Source organism: Dreissena polymorpha, chromosome 6 (assembly GCF_020536995.1).
Source record: "Dreissena polymorpha isolate Duluth1 chromosome 6, UMN_Dpol_1.0, whole genome shotgun sequence".
In the NCBI taxonomy this organism is placed as follows: Eukaryota; Metazoa; Mollusca; class Bivalvia; order Myida; family Dreissenidae; genus Dreissena; species Dreissena polymorpha.
Window position 1 is genome coordinate 54391837 of NC_068360.1, and position 27335 is coordinate 54419171.

Genomic DNA, 27335 nt, shown 5'->3' on the forward strand with positions numbered 1-27335 from the left:
AACAAGAAATATCTTTAAAAAAGATATACGGCGTTGATTGTGGTCGATGTTTATGAACGATCAAAAGTTATCTCTATGAGATAAAAAGTAGCGGATGCCTTTTTTCTGCGCAGTTGTTAGCTACATCATAAGCAAATCAATTACGGGGTGTTGCGCCAGATTTCGTGGCTTATTTTGCTTTATGTGATATTATTACTCAGATATCTATATTTACAGAATAGAAAAACACAAGAAACATGAAAATAAACGAGTGCATATAGGTCAGCCGGCAATACTCGAATCTTATTTAATTGCATAATTATAGTATAGCGAATTATTGTGGTCATGCTTAATAAACTGGTCTAAATGGATAAATATTTCTAATTAATTTTATCAAAATTGGTCCTTATCATGCAAATTTTGAAACCATATTAAAAATCGATGATTGACATACCACAATAATATCGCCGAATATCTTTATTTAGTATCTTTCTGATCAAAACAGACTTCAAGTGCACAAAGTTTACGAGACGGCGTTTATATAAAGATTTCTGCAACTGACCGCAAACTGACCTTGATACCTTGCGGATTGGAATGCAATGCATTACAGTCACTACGTTATTGTCAGTAAGACACAATGATCGCAACCCCTTTTGCGAACTCCGGTGATGAACTGTATATAAACTCTGACTTTCACAAAATGACCGCGTATTGACCCGAAACCTCGCGGGTTGAAATGCAATGCAAGTAAGTACTAAATATGACAACATAGCCTTTAGTTAAACGCTTTTGCGCTGGTAATTCTCTGAAAATAAAAGGTGAACGCACAAACTGTATTTATGTCGAAAATTGATTGTAAAACTGTTCTATCTATTGGGCCTTTTCATTAGAGATAAAATTGTTTCATGCAGTAAAACAGTGTTACAAAGACGCGGATATGTTTCCAATGTTCTGGTGTTATACTCAAATCAGCCAATGGAATAAATGAAGTGTATTCATTCGTACCTAGCCGCGGGAAATTTTATTTGAGTATTATTGGACACTTACAAAGGTCAAGTCAGGGTGAAAAGCTGGCTTATTCAGCTTACGCCGAAAAAAGCTCATTGGGGAAATCTTATGTGTGTGATATGGAAAATTTCTGAAAGAATTTGTTATAAGAAATTCTAACATCTTTTGCTTGCACAAATATAAAATGTTAGTCATATAGGCAGATGGGATAATCACGTGACAAACATGATGGCGACGTTCATTCCGAGACATGTAGTTTACGATGTCTTATACTACGGAACTCGTTGAACAGTACAAATATTGTGCGTCGCCGTGACTGACGCGCAACATATCGCGTATCGCTTCGTGTGTCTAGTGTCGCCCTTTGAACACGGCACACGAAGCGATGCACGATATTTTTCGCGACAGTCGCGGCGACCTACGATATTTTTCGCGACAGTCTCGGCAACGCACCATATTTTTCGCGACAGTCGCGGCGACGCACGATATTTTTCGCGACAGTCGCGGCGACGCACGATATATTTAACACGATATATTTCCTTTTGGACTACGTACACAAACGCGATATATCGTGTTATATATATCGTGCGTCACCGAGACTGTCGCGCAAAATATCGTGTATCACTTCGTGTGTCTAGTTTCGCCTTTGATGAAAGAAGGGCGAGATTATAGAAGGCACTATCCGGATTCCGTAGTATACCATTTATTACGTTTGTTAATTGTTAAAGTGTACCTCACTTTCCAGCCATATCGGCAAGAAATGGATAAGCGTGTATAACGTATTAATATTCGCGCTATACATCGACTTTACGCTGCGAAATGTCTTAGCGGGTCACACAATTACAGCTCCTGTTCTCTTGTTGATATGGTAGGAAAGTGAGCGGCATTTTAACAATTAATACAAGTATTAAAGGGTATAAAACGGCGAAAAATACCTGTCTCGGCATGGACGTCACCATCTTTTTTGTCACGTGATTACCATATCTTATAAGGCACACAAAGCTGTTTAAACGATTTTAATTAAAACAAACCGTAAGACGTTTTAGCGGGAGACTTAAGGAATTATATTAAATCAATCAATTTCATAAACACGTTTTTATTTTAACAAACACGTTTTTTTTATCTTTAACATAAATCATGTTTCGGCCATAGCTTTCATCAGTAGTATGGTTCGAAGCATACACAAGAAGTGACGTCAACGTAATACAGTAAAGTAACGTCGTTTGGCAAACAAAAAGACATAATGCGCAATACAAAGATGGATCAAAGTTGATGCAATACTATATAAGTAATACTATAATTATTTTAAAAGTATCTAAATAACGCTAAAGAATTCTCGTAAGGCGTCCTTAATCCAGCATATGTTGTTCGGCTTACTGCTAAGGTTGTCGATCGTCGGCGCTTTGTTATCGTTAATATGGACGGTGAAAATCTTCTCCGCCCCTTTGACCCCCGCGGCGTCGCTGCACTGAATGTGCAGGTTGTAGAAGGGGTTCGTATCGTAGCTAAGCGACCGCCCCGCCACCGCCTCGCTGACGTAGTAGATCACCCATACTGAAAGAAATCGTGCAGTCGTAATGACGTCATAAATATGGGACATTCTCAAGAAAACATGTTTATTTATTGTATATTTTACTGGCATGTCTTCAAAAGAATGTATGTTTTGTATTATCTGCGAACGCATGTTTGTTTTTGTACATGCAAGTTACTGATGCTTACATCAAATAAACTGTCCTATTCTGTTCTAAAAAATACTTCAATTTTGTCTTTTGGCGATTTTAATATTATACATACTGAAATTAGTGGATATGGCGTCATAAAAAAAGTTGTTTAAATAAGTAGAACTTGAATGACGTCACTAGATGCAAGAATTTGATAATTACTGAAAGGTAATACTTATAACGTAAACTGACGACATTAATATACTGTTTATACTGAAATTATGTTCATCAATGTTTCTAAAGATAGAAGAAAAATGTAGGTCTATCCTGTATGTACAGATCGACGTGGCGTAATGGATATTGTGTCCGCCTAGCGACCGGGGGGTCATGGGTTCGAATACCACTGCGGAAGCTTTCTTTTGATCCCCAGTCCCAGAGACACCAAGTTACGCAGAAAACAAACTCAATAGCGTTTAAATAAGACTGGGGTGTTTTATGCAGTAGAGCCAAAATAAATAGGTATATACTGTTTTATACCTTTTGTGGCGGGCTCGTATTTGACGTTAAACTCGTTATACGTTGGTGACGTCTGAACGCAGTCAGCCGCGTCCTCCGTTAACGTCAACGTCGTGAGTTGCTTTTCCGCAGTCTGCCACTCGTCCAGAGTTGACGCCGTCGGCAAACTCGTTATCTTTGGACCCTTAAATGATACAGTATACATTGGGTTTCGTTTTGGAACTTGACTTAACCCATTTATGCCCTGAGTCTTTAAAAAAGGCATTGGCAAACAGCGTAGACCCAGTTGAGACGCCGCATGATGCGGCGTCTCATGTGGGTCTGCGCTGTTTGCTTAAAGGAATTTCCGTAAGAAATATTCTAAATATAGAAATAAATCTATCTCGACATCCCTATTTTTGGAAATAAATTGATCCAATTTAGAAGGATGGGAGAGTCCACTAGGCATAAATGGGTTAATGTATTTGCTTGAAGTGTCGTTCGTGCACAGGCACAGTCTAATCTGGGACGACACTTTATGCGCATGCATTTAAACCAATTTTATCAGAAAGACGCTCTCGTGAGGATGTACAAATCAACGTTAATCGCGACGTAAATATCAACGTTACTCACGACGTAAATATCAACGTTATTCACGACGTAAATATCAACGCTACTCACGACGTAAATATCAAGATTTACTCAACACGTAAATATCAACGTTACTCAATACGTTAATATCAACGTTACTCACGACGTTTTGGACTTTGACGACGTAAGTATCCGTGGTTTGAAGAAGGCCGTCAGTGCACGTGACGTCAAGATTATACGTCGCCTTTGTCTCAAAGTCCAGAGCTCCAGCCGTCTTCACGATTTGGTTGCCTGAAAGACGTCTGTGCGTGAGCTTATATAAGTCTCATTCTGCGAAAACTGGACTTAATTCACGTGCTAAAGCGTCATCTCAGATCAGCCTATGCAGTTCCCACAGGTTAATCAGGGACGACACTTTCCACCTGAACTGGATTTTTGCAAAAGAGGCTTCCTTTAAACAAAACAAATAAATACCATAAAAGCGCAATTCGTGGAATTATGATTTTTTGGGAAACAAATGAGGAAATTGCGTCGGTCATTTTCCGATTTGTATGTGTTAAATTCGTAAATCGCTCGACCCATGAAATCAAGGAAAATTAATACCCCACAAATAAAAATGATTTTACACTAATACGAGAGATTATGTACTAACCAGTGACGGCGAATGGTCCCCCGTCAGCGCTCGTCATTGAGCAGGTGGCGTCAGACGTATCGAAAGTGACGAAATCCAACGTCTTTAACGTCAACGTTCCGCTAACGTCCTCAGCGACGTCACTGGAGCCCCCTGGGTTAGTGATCACCGGTGCCTACGGAAATATATCAAAACGGGGCTTAATGCATGTGCGCACAGGCTAATCAGGTACACTTTCCGCTTTTATGGAAGTTTCCGTTTGAAAGAAGTCTCCCCTGAACACAAATTAAGCCCAAGCGTAAAGCGTTGTCCCAGATAAGCCTGTGCAGTCCGAACAGGCTAATCAGTGACGAAACTTTCTTCATAAGCTGGATTTTTTGTTCAGAGGAGACCTCTCTTAAACAAAACACGTTTAATGCGGAAAGTGATGTCCATAATTAGTACCTGCGGACGAACATGCATTAAACCCCGTTTTTCTAGAGTGAGGTTCAAATAATTATTTGAGAGCAGCCGCGTTCAATGCATTGATTATAATGTATAAAATAGCATTTATTGACAAACATTATTACTTCTTTGAAATATAGACATAACTCAGTTAAAATATTTACCAACGAAAAACATTTAACATCTGACCTTACGTACAACTTACACCTAGCATATGACACATTGTAAAAGGCTTTAACATTTAACATTTACATTCCTTTGTGTCTGGAGCGATGGATAAGAGGCCCTTGACGTACCGTATTGATTATGTTCACAATCAGCGTCTCTTTGACGGTGGACACGGAGTCGCCGCACGTGATCTCGACGTTCACGGCTCCGGAACTTCCTTCGAAATCAAATCCGCCTGGATTGTGGGCGTACACCAGGTACTCTGCATGAAGATATAAATCTTGCTAAATTGGTCGTTGTCGGCTGAGGTCCTACTTAAAAGTACCCCGGGTACTCTTAAGTACTCTCGTATGTTATTAAATATGCACAAACTATACTAAATAAACATACACACACACGCTTTTTTAATGTATCGACTCTTTCCCGTATGATGAAACTTACGCTGGCAATCAAATCTAATTGACTTTAACATTGTTAAAGAAACTAGTTCTTACTTATCATCTGTAAAAAGCATAAAGTAGAAAAGAATATGAGTTGTATTCGGTGGATAGTGATTGTAATTCACACGTGATCACAGAAAAAAATTGAAATGATCAGTCGCCCGAGGAGTGACTTCCCAAATTTTAGGGTAGGGGTGTCCAACTGAGACTGCGAAATGTGGCCCATTTTTACACCTGAACTCTGATAAAGTAGACCCATTTTTACACCAGAACTCTGATAAAGTAGACCCATTTTTACACCGGAACTCTGATAAAGTAGACCCATTTTTACACCTGAACTCTGATAAAGTAGACCCATGTTTACACCTGAACTCTGATAATGTAGACCCATTTTTACACCGGAACTGTGATAATGTGACCCATTTTTACACCAGAACTCTGATAATGTAGACCCATTTTTACACCGACACTCTGATAAAGTAGACCCATTTTTACACCGGAACTGTGATAAAGTAGACCCATTTTTACACCGGAACTCTGATAAAGTAGACCCATTTCGATACAAGATTTTGAAAAAGCAGACCCATTTGTATACGATGCCATTGAGAAAGTGGACCCATTTCAATACAAGATTTTTGATAAACTGAGCCCATTTTAATACTAGAATTTGATAAAGTGGACACATTTCATACTATAATTTTTATCTTTACATATTAATACAGAATACTTATTGAATTTGCATTTATATGTGTATTAGTTTTCATATAATTTTGATACCTATTAACATACAAGAATGAAATTTATCAAACGCATTTTGATCCTGATATTTTCAAATATATATGCATTTATATACAAGCAAATTTATTATTTCAATACCCATATCTATGCTTAGATGCTCAAAACAATACCCATATCTATAATTTTAGTCGAACAATACACCCAATATTATTTTCGGCACACCCCCATATACCCCTAAATAGGAGGTTACCCCCCCCCCTTTCCAAACACTCATGGATTTAACTTGATATTCCACCAAATCCAACTAATACCCTTTATGTAATTAATGACGTAAATGGTGACGTCACGTACGCGTATTTGGTGGTGTCACAGTACTTTGCTCTAAGGGTAGAATTCCCGCGGCAAGCGCAGTATCGCTCAAGTAACATGGTGGAACTTGAAATAAACAGAAAGAAGCTCTTTCAACATAGGTATACTCTTAAAGTCTCTTTAACGCTCAAAATCAACGCCAATTTCGTTAAGTATTTCTTAAAATAAAGTTAACACCTTAACAATCAGTGTTCCTTATAGCAATAGCCAAAATTTCAACGCTAGATGTGGTATGATTACATAGATTTTTGAAGATACAAAATGCTCGTTTTTATTAATTTGTGGCCACAATTAATTCCCGCGAATATATCTATTCATACGACACACTAACACCATTGGAGTGTTCATGTGTCGTATGAATAGATATGCAAAACATTAATAAAAACGAGCATTTTGTATCTACAAAATCTATTTTACCAGACCACATCTGACGTTGAAATTTCGGCAATTGCCATAAGGAACACTCATTTTTTATTGGTTAAGTTTATTTTACGAACAATTTTACGAAATTTTCGTTGATTTTGGATAGTAATGTTACTTTAAGTACCACAAGAACAAATCCGCCTTTGTGGCGTATTGATTTGTTGACAAAGTGTGAGTTTCTATTGACCAATAATCTTTTACACATATACAACATTGTGTTACAACTTATTTTGACGAACATAATCCGAGGAAAATGAAATTGCAAATAAAAATAGCACACTTAGAACATTGAACGTATAAGGTTTGTTAACAAGACATTGAGCAATTGTTCGAGATTGTCTTCTAAAACTTGTGAGCGATCGAGCGCCATATACATACAGAATAAAATAGTGGTATTTAATTTGCTATAGAATAAGAGGTGAGCGCAAGGTGCAAAATAACAAAAGTCATAGGGTAAGTATTTGCTGATCAGCTACCAAATGCATTCAGCTTATTGGATGGTATCATTTTGTATTATTGTCCGTTTCAAGACAAATAAACAGTATGTGTCGTAAAGTATGTGGGGTTTACTACAATTTAAAGAATAGAAATCAACTCCTCTTTTTAAAAAATGAACGCGGGACAAAATGGACCACGCGGGCGCCTAATAATTATTTAACAAAATACGATGTTCAATTTGATCAAATTTGTGTGGCCTTAAGATTGAATACAGATTAGTATATTCAGGGCGAGTTGGAAACCCTAAACTGCAAGCTGTGGTGTTGTGTAAACAATGACGTCATTATAATATATTATCGAAATAAACCACAAGCTTTGTCGTCCTGTACATAATGACGTCATTATATAGATATAAACCACAAGCTGTGGCGTTGTGTAAACAATGACGTCATTCTATAGATTATAAACTACAAGCTGTGACGTCGCGTAAACAATAACGTCATTATATAGCTGCAAACCACAAGCTGTGGCTTCGGGTAAACAATGACGTCATTATATAGATATTAATAGTTCTTTTTCCGGGCAAATCTTAAGATTCTTAAAAAATCCGAGTTTATAACATATTACATATTTCGACAATGAATGGATCCATATTTCCACACCAGGCAAATGGTTTGTGAAATTAAACAGCCTACAAAGTAACTCATACCGCCTAGGTCCGATACTGTGAGAGTATATAGCAATGTTTTAGACGTCACTGACTCGGCTATTGACGGTAAAGTAACCGCAGGGAGGTTAACAAACACCGGAGGCTGAAAGAGAAACACACACTAATTATTTAATGAAATGGGCCGGTTTGATTAGAAAACGGGGTTATAATTGACCTTTTCAAGTTTTGATAAATTGACAAAATAAAAAAATGTTGCAGATTCGCAAAGTTTCGTTGTAGTTTGTCAGGAAACAGTAAAACTGAACATTTACCATGCTCTAAAATTTCCATAATACGCATCTTTTGACGATTTAAAAACCTGAAAATAATAAAGCGTTCCAACGCGAAACGTTTGAATAATTTGGAGAGTTCTGTTGTTGTCGTTATATTCAGTGACACTACGAGGATTGGGTATATAAATAATAAAATCATGCATTGTATTAGCACGGATGGCCGAGTGGTCTACGCGTTTGACATTTACTCCAGAGGTAAGTGGTTTGAGCCCTGCTGAGGGTTCTATTTTCTTTAATTTAATTCTTGTTTTTACTGGAGCTTTTTAGATCCAATGTTTACATTTATCAATATAAAGCATTTAATGATACCCGGCATTTAATGATACCCGTCAATATCTGCTAAAATTTGTGAAAAGGCCCCTGTAAGACATGTGCGTGAAGTGTCGTCCCAGGGACGAGACCTTCTGCTTAAACTGTTTTTATGATAAGGAGAGGCTTCCTTTAAACATAAATAAAAACATTCGAACGGAAAGAGTCGTTCCTGACTCGCCTGTGCGAACTCTACAGGCAAACCTGGGACGATACTTTAAGCAAATACATTAAGACCCGTTTTCTCAGAAAAAGGCTCAGTTGGTTTTAAACGAACGAAATCATTGATTTCGAGATGTCACGATGTGTTCCAATTTGTCCCGATGTATTCCGATGTGTTCCGATGTCTTTGTGTCCCAGTTTTTTTACAGTTTTTTCAAGCAATACATAAGCCGCTTTCAGAGACAGCCACTTTCAAAAAAAAATTGTATAATACCTTATAATGCTCTTGTTATAAACAATGATTAACGTGTAAGAACTCAAAATAAAACCATATGTAACTAAAATATAAAAAAAAAACCGCATGTTTCATATGTAAAACAAGGTTTGTAGTACCAGCTTAGGAACTTAACGAGTTATTTCCGTTTGTGTAACCTTTTGTCTAAACTATGTTAAAACTGAAAGAATTAAAAATCAAACGTATGTGTCCTTGAAATACCATCTAAGGTACTTGATGTGTTTTTTCAGTATGTGTGGACAGACAGAACGACAGATCAATGTAGATCGACAGACCAAAGCCAAAATATAACCAAAATTTCTCGATGATTCCTGTCGAACTTTTTGAGTTATAATATGAATTTTAAGCTTTGTCTCATATTAAGTTACCGTGAAAATACCTTAGGCCAATGGTGGGAGATTGGCAGGACGTAGTTTCCTCTTTATTAGTATACCAAATATAATCCGTGTGTTGCCGGTTGATGAAAAGTGTGCAGCCAGTCCGGGAGTCGAACCCGGGACACCTCAATTGCAGGGCGAGTGCTCTCCCGACTGAGCTAAACGGGCCGCCACACATCTTTCCACCAATCCCGCTTAAGTTCGGTACCGTGACATATGACAGACCTACATGCCAGACTGTTCTTCGTCTTGGACTACTTACGCTGTTTTCCAGTTCCACTGCGTAGTGATATCTCGCGCTAAAGACGTTACCGTCGTCGCAAATAATCGTGACGTTATGAACGGGCGTGACGTCATAGTTCAGGGACGCTGGCGGGCGTCCCTTGTACCAAATCTGGAACGCTAAAAGAAAGAAAACAAGCGTGTGTTAACAAATATAGTATCATATTTTCAAGCCCGCTTTATCGAAATAACATCCCCATTGAATGTTGAAAAAGCAAACACGCGCAGGATAGTGACACCATCTCGATTAATTTCTTTAGCAGTGTTCAAAAGAAGATGGCTGGAAAAATAAACATGAAAAAAATGCGAATCCTTCGCATTACAAACGGGATCAGCGAAAGTGCTTGAAAAAAATAAATATGTGAATTTTGACCTTTGACGTTTATTTTCAAATTTGACGTCAAGCATGTGTCATGTATGTTTTATCATCAGCCTTAAACACGTGAAATCGTCCGTTGAAGAAAATGCGTTTAATTCAGAAGAAAATGTGTTTTGGACTTGCATACCTGGTACAGTTCCGGCTCTGATCTCAAAATGCGTCGCTTCCGGTGTGGCAGGGTCCACTTTACAGGATATGGCGTCATCAGAATCTTTAAGGCTGAATGAGTTGAGTTGCAGGGCGGGGACGGAAGTGTCTTCTAGGAACTGATATGACGTCGTCGGAAATGACGTCAGAACTGGGTCCTACGATGAAATGGATTTTAAAATAAATTGTCATTTACAATTGCAAAATGTTTAACCGTTTATTGCTTTCCCCGAGATTCAATAAAGGGACTTTTGGAACCAAAAGATGAAGCGTTACCTATTTGTTACGCATGCTTAAGAAAATATGAGAAGAATATGAGAAGAGAAACGCTTAATTGGTTCACAACATATTCGGCGCATTATCGAGTAAAAATCGTTACAAAAGATTTCATTATTTTTCCGATTACACGAGCAGATTATCCATAAATGAAACGATATTTTTTATTTCAGTCATTATTGTTATTTTTCTCTGTTAAACACATCGTATACATTCTTTTGTGAATCTATAACAATTATTTTGAAAACCGTCATTTAACCAAAGTTTGAATGAGTAAGTCATTTTGCAGGGACTGTCCAACAGATTTTGGCATGTATTAAAGCTTGTCATTAACTGCTTAAAATGCTTTATGTAGATAAATTTAAACATTTGAATTACCAATCACCAGTAAAAAATAAGAATACAAATTTTAAAAAGAAGGAAAAACGTTAACCTCCACAGTGCTCGAACCACTGACCCCTAGAGTCATGGAGTTTTGGAGTAAAATGTCTCCCGACTTTACCACTCGACCATCCACGCTCACGAGTAATGCTCGGGTATTTTTCGGCGTTAGCTGTATACGCCAGCTTTTCACCTTAGCCTGACCTTTGTTAGCGTCCAATAGAATTCAAATAAAACTTCAAATAAAAGTACAGATGAATACACTTCATTGACTGCATTGGCTGATTTGAGAATACGACCAGAACATTGGAAACACGTCCGCGTCTTTGTAACACTGTTTTCCTGCGTGTTCAGCATGAAACAATTTTATATCTAATGAAAAGGCTTAATACATATAACAGTTTTACACTCAATCTCGACATCAATACAGTTTGTGCGTCCACCTTTTATTTTCAGCGCGAGAACGTTTGCACTTAAAGGCTATGTTCTCATATTAAGTACTAACGTCCATATTCCTGTCAACATGTTAACATGTTAGAGAATAGAGAGCAGTGGAAGCGAAGACTCACTTTAATGCATTGCATTTCAACTCGCGAGGTATATCGGGTCAATTTGCGGCCACTGTGTGTGAATGTCAGAGTTTACATACAGGTCATCGCTGCGTCTCTACCCTATGTGCTGATCGGAGTTCGCGGCCAGGAAAATAATCGTTACATAATAAAGACGCTATAGCGTGAACTAGGTGAACTGGAATTTTCTTTAGACCAGACAGATGTTAAATGAAGATATCCAGCGATATCATATGGTATGTCAATAATAGATTCTTAATGTGTTTTACAACAATACCATGATAAATATTATTTTTCATTAATTTAACAAGAATTATGCCATCATATTGACTAATGAATTAAGCATAAGCGCAATGATTCTCGATACTGTTAATAATCGAATCAAAAAGCAACGCCAGACAAACCACTAAAACAGGTTTGTTCCAAGAACGCGCGTATAAATATTTAAAATATGTACGGGTACTACGCGTGTGGCCGGTTGACTCATACGTTTTAATTTCACTTCCATTCTTCTTTTGGTTTTCTGTTTTGTATCTATACGTTTATGACCAGCAATATGTAATAATGTAAAATAAGCCGCGAAAACTCCGCGTATCATCCCGTACTGCGTTTGCTGCAGCTAAGAACTGCACAGAAAAAGACATTCGCTATCTTTGATCTCATTCATTGAAGTCTTTACCTTTCATTAACTGCAACCACAATCAACGCCGTATATCCTTTTTAAAGATATTTCTTGTTTAGCTATATAAGCAATTCTCGTAGTCCCCCAAAATATCGATTCGCGTCGAACGACGCTTTTGACTGTTGGACAGTCCTTTTAAGGTCAACCACGATTCCGGTTTTCTACAGACCTACCTCATCAACGATGTTGACGTTGAACGTCCCAGTGATGACGTTGACGGGATTGCCGTCAGTACACCGTATCGTTAACGCCAACGGCACCGCCTGGTCGTTGAAGTCGATGGCAGATTCCGTCACAGTGCTAGAGATCCAGACTTCAAATTCTAGGAATTAAACACCAAAAAATCATTTGCTTGAAATGCTTAACGCGCATACCGAGAGAAATTCCTCGAAAAAAAGAGACATAAAAACAATAAATACAGTTATCACACTTTTCACACAAACTTGAAAATTAAATTTAAAAATGCTTATTAAATGCAAAAATTTCATTTGATTGTTTCAACTAAAACATCATTTTAAATACAAATAATGATAGTAACAGGTGGTATTCACATTTAGTGATAGAATGTAAGCAACATAGACGTAATACAATAATTCTGACTTCCATTAAAGTCGTCCCTGATTAACCTGTGCGGACTCTATATGCCAATCTGGGACGAAAATTTATGCACGTTATTGTTCCTGCAATCAAAAAATAGTAATTCTCCATATTTTGTTTTCGATTTAAGATGGTAATGAACTCACGTCTCTAAAAAAGCACACTTCTGTGACCGTTCTTACAACTCAACTGGACTTTCAAACACGATACTTTCGTAAATGTAAAATGGCTAACCGAAATCATGAGTCTTTGTGACAAATCTAGATAATAAACCTAAATAAACTGATCACTAATGTTTCTTTTGTCTGCAGGTAACAGGGGCGTAGTGAATATGGTTCCAACCTAGCGACCGGGAGGTCGTGGGTTCGATCCCCACTGTGATAGCGATCTTGAGATCTTCCCAAAATACACTATGAACTATTTCTACCCAAGAAAAGGACTCGATAGCGTATCAATAAGTCATAGGTTTGCAATGCAATTAAGCCAATATAAATAGGTTTAAACTAAGCTAAACTGTGTACTTATGTTTCTAATGATTATTCACCTGGCTGAGAAACATTCACCGGTGACGTCACATTTCTGATCTCATACACGGTGGTGGATGGTGACGTCACAGAACACGCCGTATCCGGGTCTGTAGTCGTAAACTTTCCGAGTAACGTCTGTGTGACAGTGACGTCAGAGACGTTAGGGGAACTTCCGGGGATCCCGGATACAAACGTCGGCGGCTGCCAAAACAGAAGGACAATGAAAAAAATCAGTTTAACAGCCAGGTGTCATTTTTGGTTTTCGTTTGTTAAGTATAACCGCGTTTACGTAAATTTCTATTATTGATTGCACTTTTACCGTGATGACTTTTGGTTTACATTGGGTTTCTGCATAACAACATGAGCGGAAACATTTATTGTTGAGGGAACATTTGCCGGGATGATTTTTTTGTTTATTTGGTTCCAGTATAACTACATTGCATGGCGCATTGGCCGGGATGACTGTTTGGTTTCCTTTGGTTTCGCTGTGACCACATTAACTTGAATATTTGCTTAATGCGTATATGCCGGGATGTTTATCGGTTTTCGGTTAAACCGGTTAATTTAAATACAACCTACCGTATCGATCACTGGTTGTGTGAACTTCGCAGTGACGTTATTGACGCCATCTGAGCAGTCGACGTTGATGACGTAAGGTCCGTTCGCTGCTCTTAGCGTTACCCCCGCCTTTACGTTAATTGTAAACCCTGAAATCGTGCAAGCGCTGTTTTATATCGATATGAACTTCACTCTGGGATAACGGGGCTTAATGCATGTGCATAAAGTGTCGTCCTAGATAAGCCTGTGCAGTCAAAACAAGCTAATAAGGGACGATACTTTCCGTTTTTTTCTGAATTATTGTATATTGGAAGTCTCTTATTAGTAAAGAAAGGTTTAGGCAAAAAGGGCCTTCCCTGATTAGCCGTTGCTAACACATCGGAACACATCGGAACATATCGGAATACATCGGAATACATCGGGACAAATCGGAATACATGGAAATACATCGGAATACATCGGGACAAATCGGAACACATTAGCCAGGCTAATCTAGTACGACGCTTTTCGAACATTCATCTCTTTTTAACCAAACTGATGACTAACTAGTAACGAAAGTATTTTTTTGAAAGTAAATTTTTCACCGCTGGGTCTGACAGTATTTCTATTTCATGATGGCCTATGGGAATTAGCATTGTGAATAAAAATGAGGTATGATAATAGAAAATAACGTCTCCATGTGAACTGGCTTAGCCAATGAAAACTGAATATTATACACGAGGTAATATAAAACTCACAGTGCAGAGACCTTTAAAGGTATTTATCCGTGACTCAATTAAGCCATGTTCTGGGAATACTAGGCAAAATGCATCTTCGTAAAATGTCGTCCCATATTGTCCTGTGCAGTTCACACATCCTAATCAGGGACGACACTTTCCGCTTAAGCTGAATTTTCGTGTAGAATCCACTTCATTTAAATGAAAACAATCTATAAACAATCAATAAAAGCGAAAATTGTCGTCCCTGATTAGAGTGGGTCCGCTCAGGGACGACATTGAACGCACATGCATTAAACCCAGTTTACCCAGAACGAGGTTCTAATTGTTATAGATTTTCCCAGTTTATTACTTGGTGCAACGCCGGCGCCCACTTCAAAAAGGGCGTTTTCCGGCGATCTTGCAGAGCACATAACGGCGTCGTCGCTATCGATGACGCTGAACGTGTGAAGGGTCTCGGTGGCGGGTTTGAGACCGTCGAAAATGTTTGTTCCGGTCGCAGGCAGTGCGGTGAATACCGGTGGCTGAAGTCAAATAATATAATCATTACACAGAATATAACGTCATCACTATCGAAGATTTTCTGTAACTAGTTACCATTCGGCACGGGTATTCGCTGAATTTTTAGCTAGACAAAATAACACGTCAAGTCAATAATTTTTATAAATAATCAAATACCACATGCCCAAAATATACAACATACATTTTAATATAGTATAAATATACACTAATTGTTCATTGCTGTTAAATTTCCTTAAAAGAATGTAATCAGTAATTATTAACGTTCTTATTTTATTCGACAATTACAATAATAATAATAATTACCCGGTCTTCTCAGAGATAGGCTCGTATCTTTCATACAAAACGTTTTTTAACTCCCAAACCAACAACATTAAAGGGCTGACCTTCGACCACAGAAAAATACATGTTTCTTCCAACAGCAAATATAATTATACAATATTATAGAATCGGAATTAGTTATGCAGTTTATATGAACATATATAGCGATTTGCAGCAGTTCTTGAGAGTGTATTTTAAAACATCAGGGCTGGTCGTTTTTCAAAGAGTATTCAATATTATACAAAGGTATAATGCTCCTCAAGCCATTCATGAGGGTTTCCATATCCTATAATAACATGAACGAAACTTACCGAGTCGACGATGTTGACGTTAAACGTCCCCGTGATGTCATTGACAACGTTTCCGTCTGTGCACTTGATTGTTAGCGGCAGCGGAACAGCCTGGTCATTGAAGTCGATAGACGCCTGGGTAACGGCGTTACTGATCCACACTTCGAACTCTGTAATACAATGGAACTAGATTTCAGCCCTCACGAATTAATATTTCAAAGCGGAAAATCTCGTCTCTGATGAGCGTACGCGGACTGCACAGGCTATTCTGAGACGACTCTGTACGTACATGCATTAAGCCCCGTTTTCCAAGAACGAGGCTCGTACGAGTTACGTTTACTAAGACGTGTTAAATACTTACAAATAAAAATAAGTTAAATACTTAAAGCAACAGTTCAAATATTTATATACACCGCACTCTGTGAAAATGGGGGTTTAGGCATGTGCGTAGAGTGTCGTCCCAGATTATCCTGCGCGGTCCTGTACAGGCTCATCAGGGACGAAACTTTTCGTCTTAACAAAACAATTTGCCAAGAAGAGACTTTCTTGAAACAAAAAATATCATAAAAGCGAAAAGTGTCCTTCCTGATACATACTGCACAGGCAAATATGGGAAGACACTTTACGCACATGCATTTAACCCCTTTTTTCACAGAGCGCGGCTTATTTATTTTTTACTAAATTGTTACCCGGTTTCTGGGGATCGGTCGGTGACGCAATTTTTCTGATCTCATAGACTGTTGTCACGGGTGACGTCACAGAACACGTCGTATCCGGGTCCGTAGTTGTGAACTTCCCCAATGACGTCGCAATCACGGTGTCGTCTGAGACGTCAGGGGAATTTCCGGGAATTCCAGTCACAAATGTCGGTGGCTACACGGCATAAAAGAAATGAAGGATATTTGTTGGATTTAGTGAAATATCGATTTTAATTCACGAGTGATCGAGCAGAAAATTCTATGATCACGAGTGAATATAAATCGATATTGCAGCGAAGCCTTCAAGTGTTCTTTTTATTTTATGCTTCCAAATGACTATTTTGGTATTGAAACTGGAGAATTACGCTAAAATAATGACGTCATGACACAAAAACAACAACGTAATTTCACAGTAAAATTATCGATAATTTTCACTGTTGATTTTTACTGTTTTAACAGAGCACTATCTATTTTAATTACCTGATTTTTCTCTATAAACCACTGGAAAGCATACAATAAAAGCCCATAACGCAACACTCGAGTCTCGCTCGCTCGTTTAAATTAAGGCTCTTCTCAGCGAAAATCAAGTTTTGGGCGGAAATGTCGTCCCCGATTAGCCCGTGAGGACGGCACAGGCTTATCTGTGGCGACACTTTGCGCACATGTATGAAATCACATCTTCCGAGAGCGCGTCTCAAATGTATCATTTCACAAATGTGTAATATTGTTTTTATCTCCCTTAAGCCTTTGAAAAAACTATCATCATAATTTACTTAGAGAAAAAATGTAAATATCTCTGAAACGTACTTATCTTAATGATCTTATCGATCGAATCAATGCGATAGCAGAGGGGTAATCACGTGATAGTCAAGATGGCGACGTCATTGCCGAGATAGGTATTTTCGCCGTTTTATACACTTTATTGCTTGTATTTTTATTAATGTCGCTCACTTTCCAGCCATATAAGCAACAAAGTGTCTGGCGTTTATTTCGTATTTATATTCGCTTTATATCTCGACTGCAGTCGCTGCGAAATTTCGTAGCGGAATGAAAAATTACAGCTCCACTAAGAAAATCTTCGGGGAGTAAAGTCGAGATATATTAAGCGAGTTTTAATACGAAATAAACAATTTTTTGTATTGATTTGACTGGAAACTGGGCGTCATTTAAAAACTAAACAAACGTATTAAAGGGTATAAGACTACTACAAGTCGCGATCCCAGCCTTTTCATCTAAAATTTAGCTCCACTCCTGACAGTGTTGCGCATAGAAAGATTGTACATTGTCATAACATGTATAAGAAATATTATATTTTATTTATGCTTAGCAATGTAAGACATTTATATTATACATGTATGTTTGAAGATTCAACGGAGAAAAAAAAATCTTTTTTTAATTTTTCTAAGGGGGATAACTCAACTCAAGTTCATCCGATTTTCAAATCTTTTCAGTTTTGTTATTGTCATGTTATTCCATCATAATTTATACATAACATCGATGGATACTCTATGATGTTTTCGATACCACAACACCGTTACGTACCTTATCAAGTACGGGCTGTGTGAACGTTGAATTGACGACGGTTACGGCATCTGTGCAATCAACGTTCACGACGTACGGACTAACAGCTGCAACTAACGTCACTCCTGCTTTCACGCGGATATTGAACGCTGAAAAGGAAAGTCATTGGAATCGTTGTTTTTTTCCATTTTTATTATAGACGGAATTTTGTGAAATATTTAACATATAATACACAGTCATGATAAATTTAGCGACTTGAACGATTCTGTGTTGGAAAGTGTTTGGCTTTTATTTCAGTCGTAAGAAATGAAAACATATTTTTGCATACTGACTAGGAACATCAAGTAACTTTACATCAATGAAAAAATAACTATAGAAAAACACAACGGCGGCTTTGATCGACGTTTCTGTTAATTAGCAATTACAGTTAAACCATTACAAATTGTGGGACATGAAATTTCTTTGATTTTGTCGGTTAACCGACCCACGAATATAAGATTCTAGAGTCCAACTTTATTTTTCAAATTCACAAATTCACTCACTTTTTTGTCCACAAAATTCACTATTATGTCCATTCTTGTTTTATAACTATCGAAATGTTTATGCCGACGAATAAAAATCATTTTACAGTATTCATAAAAATGTATTAAAAGGGGTTTTAAGTGATAAATCACGCACCTGGGCTAGTTGCGGGTACCACTTCAAAAAAGGTGGCTTCCGGCGCTTGTATAGAGCACGTGACAAGGTCGTCGCTGTCGGTCACGCTGAACGTATGGAGAGTCGCCGCGGCCGCCTGCAAACCGTCGTTGATGGAACTTCCGGTAGAATGTAGTAAAGTAATAACCGGGGGCTGTAGTAAAACAATCAAGTGTAATTTAATGGGCAATACGTATATGCATAATTAAAGCATCCGCGTCAATTGTCGTCACATATTAGCCCGTGCAGTCCGCACTGACATATCAGAGATGATTACATTAATTCTCTTCTTAACAAAAATTATGTTTAGGCGGTAAGTGGCGTCCCTTTTTAGGCTGTGCGCACTGCACAGTCTAATCTGGGAAAAGACTTCACAAACAAGCATTAAGTCCAGTTTCCCAGAACGATGCATATAATAAATAGAAGGGAAAGTGGACATCCTTGTGAAATTTCTTTTTTTTCCGTTAAAATATATCTTCTGACAAAATGACGATTGTTTGATAGTCATGACATTTGTTGATGATTTTGAAAGATGATATGGTTATTGTTCATATAAATTTATTAAATGATTTTTTCAAAGTGGCGAAATGAAGATTTAAAAATAAAAAATAAAAAAATTAAAAAATTAAAAAAAGCATTGATTCAAAAAATTAGTTTGCATACTATTCAAACAGGCAAGATATATCTCCCAACTTGATTAAAATAGTTAAAGTATATGTTTGTTTATTGATACAAAAATTACAAATCGTTTATATCGCTTTTAGTCGAAGCAAAACAATGTTTCACCGACATATGGTTTAAACTACGTTATAGTTTCACAAGTATTCGTGGTTCAGAAGTACAGAGTCAGTTTTTCCCTTTATGTTCGATCCTCACGGCACGATCTTACTTTATCTTTTCCTTGTGTTTATGTTTTTAAACAGTTCCAGATCTTATAGTTTTGTTACTTATTCAATTTAATGATATTTTACGTTAATACGAAAATCTGTCAAGAAGTCCATTACAAATCTGAACAGAAATTTCATACTTATTAATTCATGTCTTACCTTTAATTTCTTAATGCATGTCGCTGATACTGTGCTCCGAAATGTTTCCGAAATTGCTCCTTTTACACACCTACATTAGTCCAACTTAATTATATTTTCAAAAACATGAATTGTGTCCTTGACCTTTGACCTTGACACGTCACGTCTGTTAGGTTAGTTTAAAATCCATTTATGTTTTATTACGTAGTGCTCCTGACAGTGTTGTTGTTTTTATAGTGTTGGTATAGAAAGGTATGCATAAATAGATATACATTTGCACCATAGCTTTTTAAAACTGTTTCATACAAACCTCGTCGACAATATTGACGTTAAACGTTCCCGTGATATCACTGGCGACGTTGCCGTCAGTACATCTTATCGTTAACGGCAACGGAACAGCCTGGTCATTAAAGTCGATAGACGTCTGAGTTACGGTGCTTTTGATCCACACTTCGAACTCTGTTAAACAAATATATGACGTCATACTATACACCCACATGACGTTGACTCATAATGTACCAAAAAATATCGTTAAGATGACCCACACTATTCATATATATGACGTTAACATGACTCATACTAAATAAATTTTGTCGTCATATTGTACACATATGACGTCATATTGTACATATATATGACGTCATACTGTACAGTTAGACATAACAAAAGAAGGCAATGTCAGATCAGATGACCGTTTACTAGGAAATTTGAAAAGACTCAGTTGCAACAGCTATTCAACCTAGCTTGGGACATTCGGAATTTTTTTTACAGATTATATAAAGTCAGTGAAATGTCACGAATGTCTATATAATTTTAAAGTATTGCAAGAATAAAAGTATATTACTAAAATGCCTCTTTTTATGTATAACTTATCATTCCTTTACTATCAATGCAGTTATGGGTGAGATAAGTTTATACATCACAGACTAATGCCAATCAAGCGCGAATAAAAGATGAATGAATGGGTGGGTGGACGATGCTATTTTTATAGCTCAATAGGTTTGTCGGTTCAGGTACAACTTAGAAGCGCCCCGTGTACTCTTAAGTACTTTTAAGTTAACTACAATTTACCCCTGGTACGGACAATACGCTAAAAGGCACTCGGCCATACCCCTGTGTACTGAAAATATAGTTTCGGTACCACGGGTACCTTGTAGCATACTTAAGAGTACCCGGTTACTTTTAATAAGTACCTGAACCGACAATGACCAATCAAGCATTACTAAATGCCACCTAGTGGTGTGGTGGTTTCTTAGCGTTAAAAGTGTATGCATTTACACTACACTTAATGATATTGTTTATTTCTCTACCCGGTTGTTGAGGATTCACCGGTGACGTCACTTTTCTGACCTCATACGCAGAGGCTACAGGTAACGTCACAGAGCACGTGGTATCAGGGTCTGTAGTTGTGAACTTTCCGAGCAGCGTCGGGGCGACAGTGGCGTCAGAGATGCTGGCTGAACTTCCAGGCATGCCGGAGACAAAAGTCGGCGGCTGAATTGAAATACCAATGCAGTGGTAAACATAAAGTTAATACCTTATTGCGTTATAGAACGCTTTTATACATGATAGAACGCTACGGTATATACGAGTATTTCTCGACAAAAGTCGGCGGCTCAAGTGAAATAGGTTCCAGTACACTTGTAAATGTAAACTTAAAAGCTTAATACACGAATTCACATGAACACATTATCACATTAAAATCATAGCATTTCATAGAAGCATAGATCTGTATACAACGTCAACAAACAATATAGATATATAAAATTATGTATATACATTTCGGTGTTTTAATGTTTTTAATAACAGGGCATTAGAAAATTGGCCTATTTAACATAACGAATTGCGTGTTATTTTCTCTTATGAACCTTTAACTTTTCCAAGCACGTTAAATTATTATCCCAAACCACTATGTGAGCACTGTTCAAGGAAAAATAATGCCTGGATCACTAGGGATGAACAAAATAGTTCCTTCATTTCTGCTCTTTATGGTGATGAAATTTATCATGTTTTCATTTTGGCTCTTGAGAAACGTGGAAGTAGTTCAACAAATAAACTGCACTGTATGCGGAGTGACCAAACGGGCGTCAAACAAAATGAGTGCATGTGTTTATCTCTAGGTTTATGATATCCTTCCGCGTCGTAGGCTGCATTGTGTGTGGACTCTGAGTGAGTCTCGGCGTGCCTTTCCACTCACGAAAGTTGGTGCGACTTTTGAATTATATCTGCAATTTCCTGCTATTAAGTGTTTACTTAAAGATTTTTTTAATCCTGGTGTGGTCTGTTGTCTGTGGTTGGGGGCCAGAAAACCCAGACGAAACCCCAATAGCCGACCCGACTAACAGAGAGACTTCGTTTGCGGGGTAGGTGGGGGGGGGGTGCAAAATGAAAGCGCCTACCGTATTAATACAGGCTGGCTGTGTGAACGTCGAACTGACGGTGTTGACGCTATCTGTACAATCCACGTTTATGACGTGAGGTCCATCGGCGGCCGATAAAGTCGCCCCCGCTTTAACGCGGATATTGAACGCTGAAAACATTAATAAGGCATCGGTCGGTTAAAAAATAACCCGCCGAAATAAGTAACTGTGAAAATTTGTTTGTCTACTGACTAATGGAGGAAAAGAGATTCTTGCTCTAGCGAAAGAAGAAAGTAACAAGTGGCATGATATACTTTAGAAACTTACGTGTAGAAATATGACCCGCGCTCTGAAAAAAAACGGGGCTTTTATGGTATTTTTCAAACATTTATTTTAAGCGGAAAGTGTCGTGGCTGATTAACCTATGCGGACTGCACAGGCTAATCAAGGTAGACAATTTACGCACATGTATTAAGCCCCGTTTTCCCAGAGCGCGGCTCATGAATAGTTGAAGAAAATTGGATACAATCTAGAAAAAACGAGAAAATTATTCCAAAAAACGAGATATTAACTTATACTCGTAACACAAGACAATGCGGTATTGAGTTATAATTCATTTCAAATGTGTTTTACATAAAATAAAATTAATTTCAGTTCAGCCACTTTTGTAACATTAAAATTCGACGAAAGGCAACCTGGGCTAGTGGCGGCTACCACTTCAAAACGGGCGTTTTGCGGCGTTCTCACGGAGCACGTTACGGCGTCATCGCTGTCTGTCACGCTGAACGTGTGTAGAATTGCGGCGGTCGTCTGTAGACCGTCGTTGATAGCCGTTCCGCTCGCCGGAAGTGCTGATATCACCGGCGGCTAAAATCGCCAAGAAAAAAAACGTGTGTTAAACCCGGCAAACCCCGTTGACTGTGCACCCTGTTAATGAATGTGCCTAAAGTGCAGTCCGCACAGGCTTATCAGGGTTGACCTTTTCCGCAATATGTAGATTTTCACGAGGAAGAGACTTCCTTTCAACGTAAAAGTCCACACACAAAAAACGGAAAGAGTCGTCCCTGTGTAGCATGTGCAGACTGCACTGGCAAATATCATTATGGGACGACAATCTACACAGATGCATTAAGCCTCGATTTTTTAGAGCGCGGACTTAAAAAGAGAATATAATGTGAGTTTTGGATAGAGATTCATTCGGGGCTAAGAATCATGGTAGTGCAAGGGTCTAATTATCCTATTTTTCCTACATTTTTCCATTAAAAAAAATCAAATAGAGCATTTTTTTGACAATTTTGTTCTTCCGTAGTTGACAAAAACAGATTCTCCACTTAAAAAAAATCCGTGTTAGATCCAAAAATAGCGATAGTAAAGAGCTCAAGTTTATACTATCGTTGTTATACCATCGATTTTCCGTTGTTACACCATCGATTTTCATCTGATAATAAATGAGTCGTGTTCTGAGAAAACTGGGCATAATGCATGTGCGTGAAGTGTCGTCCCAGATTAGCGTGAGCAGTCCGCACAGGCTAATCAGGGACGACCCTTTCCGCTTGTATGGTAGTTTTAGTTTCAAGGAAGTCCCTCCTTACCGTAAATCAAGTTTAGGCGGAGAGTGTCGTCCCTGATTAGCCTGTGCGGACTGCTCAGGCTAATCTGGAACGACACTTTACGCAGATGCATTAAGCCTGAGAACGCGACTCATATGATAAAATACAAACCTCGTCAACAATGTTGACGCTGAACGTTCCCGTGATGGCGGTGTTTCCGTCCGTACACGTGATCGTCAACGGCAACGGAACCGCCTGGTCATTGAAGTCTATAGACGCTTGAGTAACGGCGGCACTGATCCACACTTGGAACTCTTGAATAAAACATTTGTTGATGTAAAACAAAGATTGCTTTAGAGTTGATATAGGTTTCTGATAAAGATTGTTCATAATTAATGCATAATTTCGTGATCTTATATGGTCTTGTTCACAGTTTGGCAAAAGGCTTTTTTCAAAAAATGTATCATTGATTCAACGACGGAATGCATGCATTTTACTCACACGAGCAAAAGAGCTCTCGTGATTTGGAACAATCTTTAAAATATATATTCGTTAATTGGTAAGTATCTATCAAAATCAATAAAATAATATAGCGTTTGTAACGCCCATCATCACAAACGTGGGACAAACGCCTAGTACTAATACAGCGAGTAGACACAACGCTGTTGTTGTTAAAAGCTCGTGGATTTCAGCGGAAACGCGTTAGAATGGGCTCATGAAGGTCATTGGATTCGAAAACCTGGAAAGACGGATTATTTTTGCAGTTATTATAAAAATAAAATTCATTATGAAATATACATCTTCCGCCCGGACAAGTTGTATTATGCAAAGCTGTATTTAAAAGAAACATACCCGGCTTTTGAGGATCTGCCGGTGACGTCAATGGTCTGATCTCATACACTGACGTCACCGGTGACGTAATACTGCACGTCGTGTCGGGGTCGGTAACGGTGAATACACCAAGTGACGTCGCGATGACGGTCGAGTCGGAAATAGACGGAGATGTTGCGGGAATTCCCGAAACGAACGTCGGAGGCTGAATAGTAAATATACTCATTTATTATTATTATTATTATTATTATAATTATTATTATTATTATTATTATTATTATTATTATTATTATTATTATTATTATTATTATTATCATCAATCATCATCATCATCATCATCATCATCATCATAATTATAATAATAATCATCATCGTCATCATCATCATCATCATCATCATCATCATCATCATCATCATCATCATCATCATCATCATCATCATCATCAACATCATCCAGTTTGTTTCTTTACCATTTTTTGCAGTCAATTTGACAAAACGAGTCGCGTCCATCGATTGTTACTATATATTTATCTTAAGAAAGAAGAAAATAAGATCGTCCTGATTAGCCCGTTCGGACTGCAAAGGCTTTACTGGAACGAACATGCATTAAGCGACGTTTTCCGAGAGGCTTATTTGTGTTTGTTTTTAATGTGATAACACATTTAAATGCGCAACACTTTGTTTGCTTAAAATAATTAGTGCTATGATAACTATGAAAAATCACACATTTTGAAAATATCACAATATCACGAAGAAGTCACAGATGGGGATAAGCTATATTTTGTGTGAGCATTATAATCTTGCGTAACATACCGTAAGATCATTTTTTGTTATTTTCGTTGATCATCCGCGAATTAAATAGAAACACAAAAATAGAAAAATTATCGAGGCATTTTTGTTTTTCTCTTATCCAAAATCAGTTATCAACGAATTTAAGTGTCAACGAGAAATTCATTTTTTAAACCACGAAATTTCATTGTTACGAATATAACGATTTTATAGTACCTTATCAAGTAAAGCAACTGTGAAAGTAAGTATTAAAGTGGCCTTTTCACAGACTTTGGCATATTTTGAAGTCTGTCATTAAATACTCTATATTGATAAATGTAAACACTGGATCTTAAAAACTCCAGTAAAAAATCAAGAATGAAATTTAAAAAAAGGAAAAATAAGTAGCCGGTACCAGGGCTCGAACCAGTGCCCCCCGGACTCCTGGAGTTAGTCTGAAGTAAAAACACATAAGCCCTCTCGGCAATTCTGCCGGGTATACACAGTGTAAGAATTTTATACCTTATATAAGTAATCTTCGTAGTTTCGTAAATTTAAACGACAACAATAGATAGAACTTTCCAAATTATTCAATCGTTTCGCGTTGCAACGCTTTATAATTTTTAGTTTTTCAAGTCGTCAAAAGATACATATAATGGCTATATTGGACTATGGTAAATGTTCAGTAAAACTGTTACCTCACAACTATCATAACTAAAACGGAAATTTGCGAATATGAAACAACTTTTTTCAATTTTGTCAATTTACCAAACCGTGAAAAGATCCCTTTAAGTAGTAAAAAACAAACACGAAATTTCCACTCTGGATCAGCAGACGATTTATTGCTTAAATCTGCCTATCTTACGGAGGAGTCCGGAGAAAGCCGATGTATCACGATTGCGAAATATCTTGCCGACGAATTTACATAATTTCACAATACCTTGTCAAGTAAGGGAACAGTGAACGTTTCGGTAATGGTATTCGCCGGCGATCTGTCGTCAACGCACTGGACGTTTACGAGGAGAGGTGATGACGCTGCGTCCAACGTCACGCCGGCTTTGACCCAGATCGCAAATGTCGGCGCCGTGCCGGGAACCAGGTTGAAGAAGCTGTCCATCGGCGGCTGCAGGATAAGTAGAGGCTATTTGCGACACTTTCCGCCTAAACTTGACTTTTGCTTACAAGAGACTTTCTTTAAACGAAAAAATATCATAACAGCGGAAAGTGTCGTCCCTGATAAGTCCATTTTATTTTACGAGTGATAAGATGAATTGAGCCTCGTTCTGGGAAAACTGGACGTAAAGCATGTGCGTAAATTGTCGTCCCAGATTTGCATGTGCAGGTCGAACAACAATTTCATCCTTTATGGAATTTGCTCGTTTAAGGGAAGTCTCTTCTAAACGAAACTACGGTCTCGGTTCAAATTGTTGTACCTGATAAGCCTGTGCGAACTGCATCGGCTAATCTAGTACGACGCTTTACGTACATGAGTTAAGCCCGGTATTCCGGGCGACTCAATTGTAATTTGCATTTAGGACTGCGCCACTCGTGAAATACTGGTTTATATTTTTGCGAGCATGAGGTGATACAAAATCGATTATATATGAAAACTAACAAGTTTATTATTTGTGTTATGCTTTTCAAACGCTTGTTTACACATAAAAGAGTTTAATCCCTCTATTTTGTTTCACAGGTAGTACATATGTTTAGTATAAATAGAAAAAGCTGTTTGTAATACAAGTAAAGTGTGTATCGAAAACAGCTACCCGGGGTAACTGAACTTTAAACAAACGGCTATGGACATAAAAAACAGGGATGTCAAAACTTTAAACAAAACGGAAATGGATTTGGAAGTACCGGGCATCACTGAATATTTTAACAAAACGTTAAACAAAACAGAAATAGACGGAAAAGTGACGGCAATTTCCAAAACAAAACTTTGAACAAAACGAAACAAGCCTTAAAACAAAATTGTAAACAACACGGGCATAGAAGATTAGTACCTGGAATTCCCGAAACAACAATGTAGATTTTTTATAGATCAGTTCTACTAGTAACTATCCTATATCGAGCGAAAGATCACACTTTGGTCGTTAACGTCATATAAAACTT

At 37.8% G+C, this 27335-nt stretch overlaps 1 protein-coding gene across 1 annotated transcript in view; it reads right to left on the minus strand.

The window, feature by feature from the left end:
- LOC127835686 (uncharacterized) overlaps positions 1-27335 on the minus strand; it is a 56757-nt gene that overhangs the window by 20841 nt on the left and 8581 nt on the right. The window contains exons 10-33 of the mRNA XM_052362124.1: positions 26164-26346; positions 24477-24660; positions 23796-23938; positions 22770-22941; positions 22114-22244; positions 21025-21208; positions 20025-20173; positions 18672-18843; positions 18015-18142; positions 16464-16647; positions 15796-15944; positions 14997-15168; positions 13950-14077; positions 13388-13571; positions 12420-12568; positions 10319-10496; positions 9793-9932; positions 8095-8197; positions 6507-6590; positions 5106-5239; positions 4387-4540; positions 3898-4025; positions 3186-3348; positions 2365-2541 (exon numbers count right to left, since the gene is read on the minus strand). Of these exons, the coding sequence (XP_052218084.1) occupies positions 2365-2541; positions 3186-3348; positions 3898-4025; positions 4387-4540; positions 5106-5239; positions 6507-6590; positions 8095-8197; positions 9793-9932; positions 10319-10496; positions 12420-12568; positions 13388-13571; positions 13950-14077; positions 14997-15168; positions 15796-15944; positions 16464-16647; positions 18015-18142; positions 18672-18843; positions 20025-20173; positions 21025-21208; positions 22114-22244; positions 22770-22941; positions 23796-23938; positions 24477-24660; positions 26164-26346 (3673 nt within the window). The remainder of the gene's footprint in view (positions 1-2364; positions 2542-3185; positions 3349-3897; positions 4026-4386; positions 4541-5105; positions 5240-6506; positions 6591-8094; positions 8198-9792; positions 9933-10318; positions 10497-12419; positions 12569-13387; positions 13572-13949; positions 14078-14996; positions 15169-15795; positions 15945-16463; positions 16648-18014; positions 18143-18671; positions 18844-20024; positions 20174-21024; positions 21209-22113; positions 22245-22769; positions 22942-23795; positions 23939-24476; positions 24661-26163; positions 26347-27335) is intronic.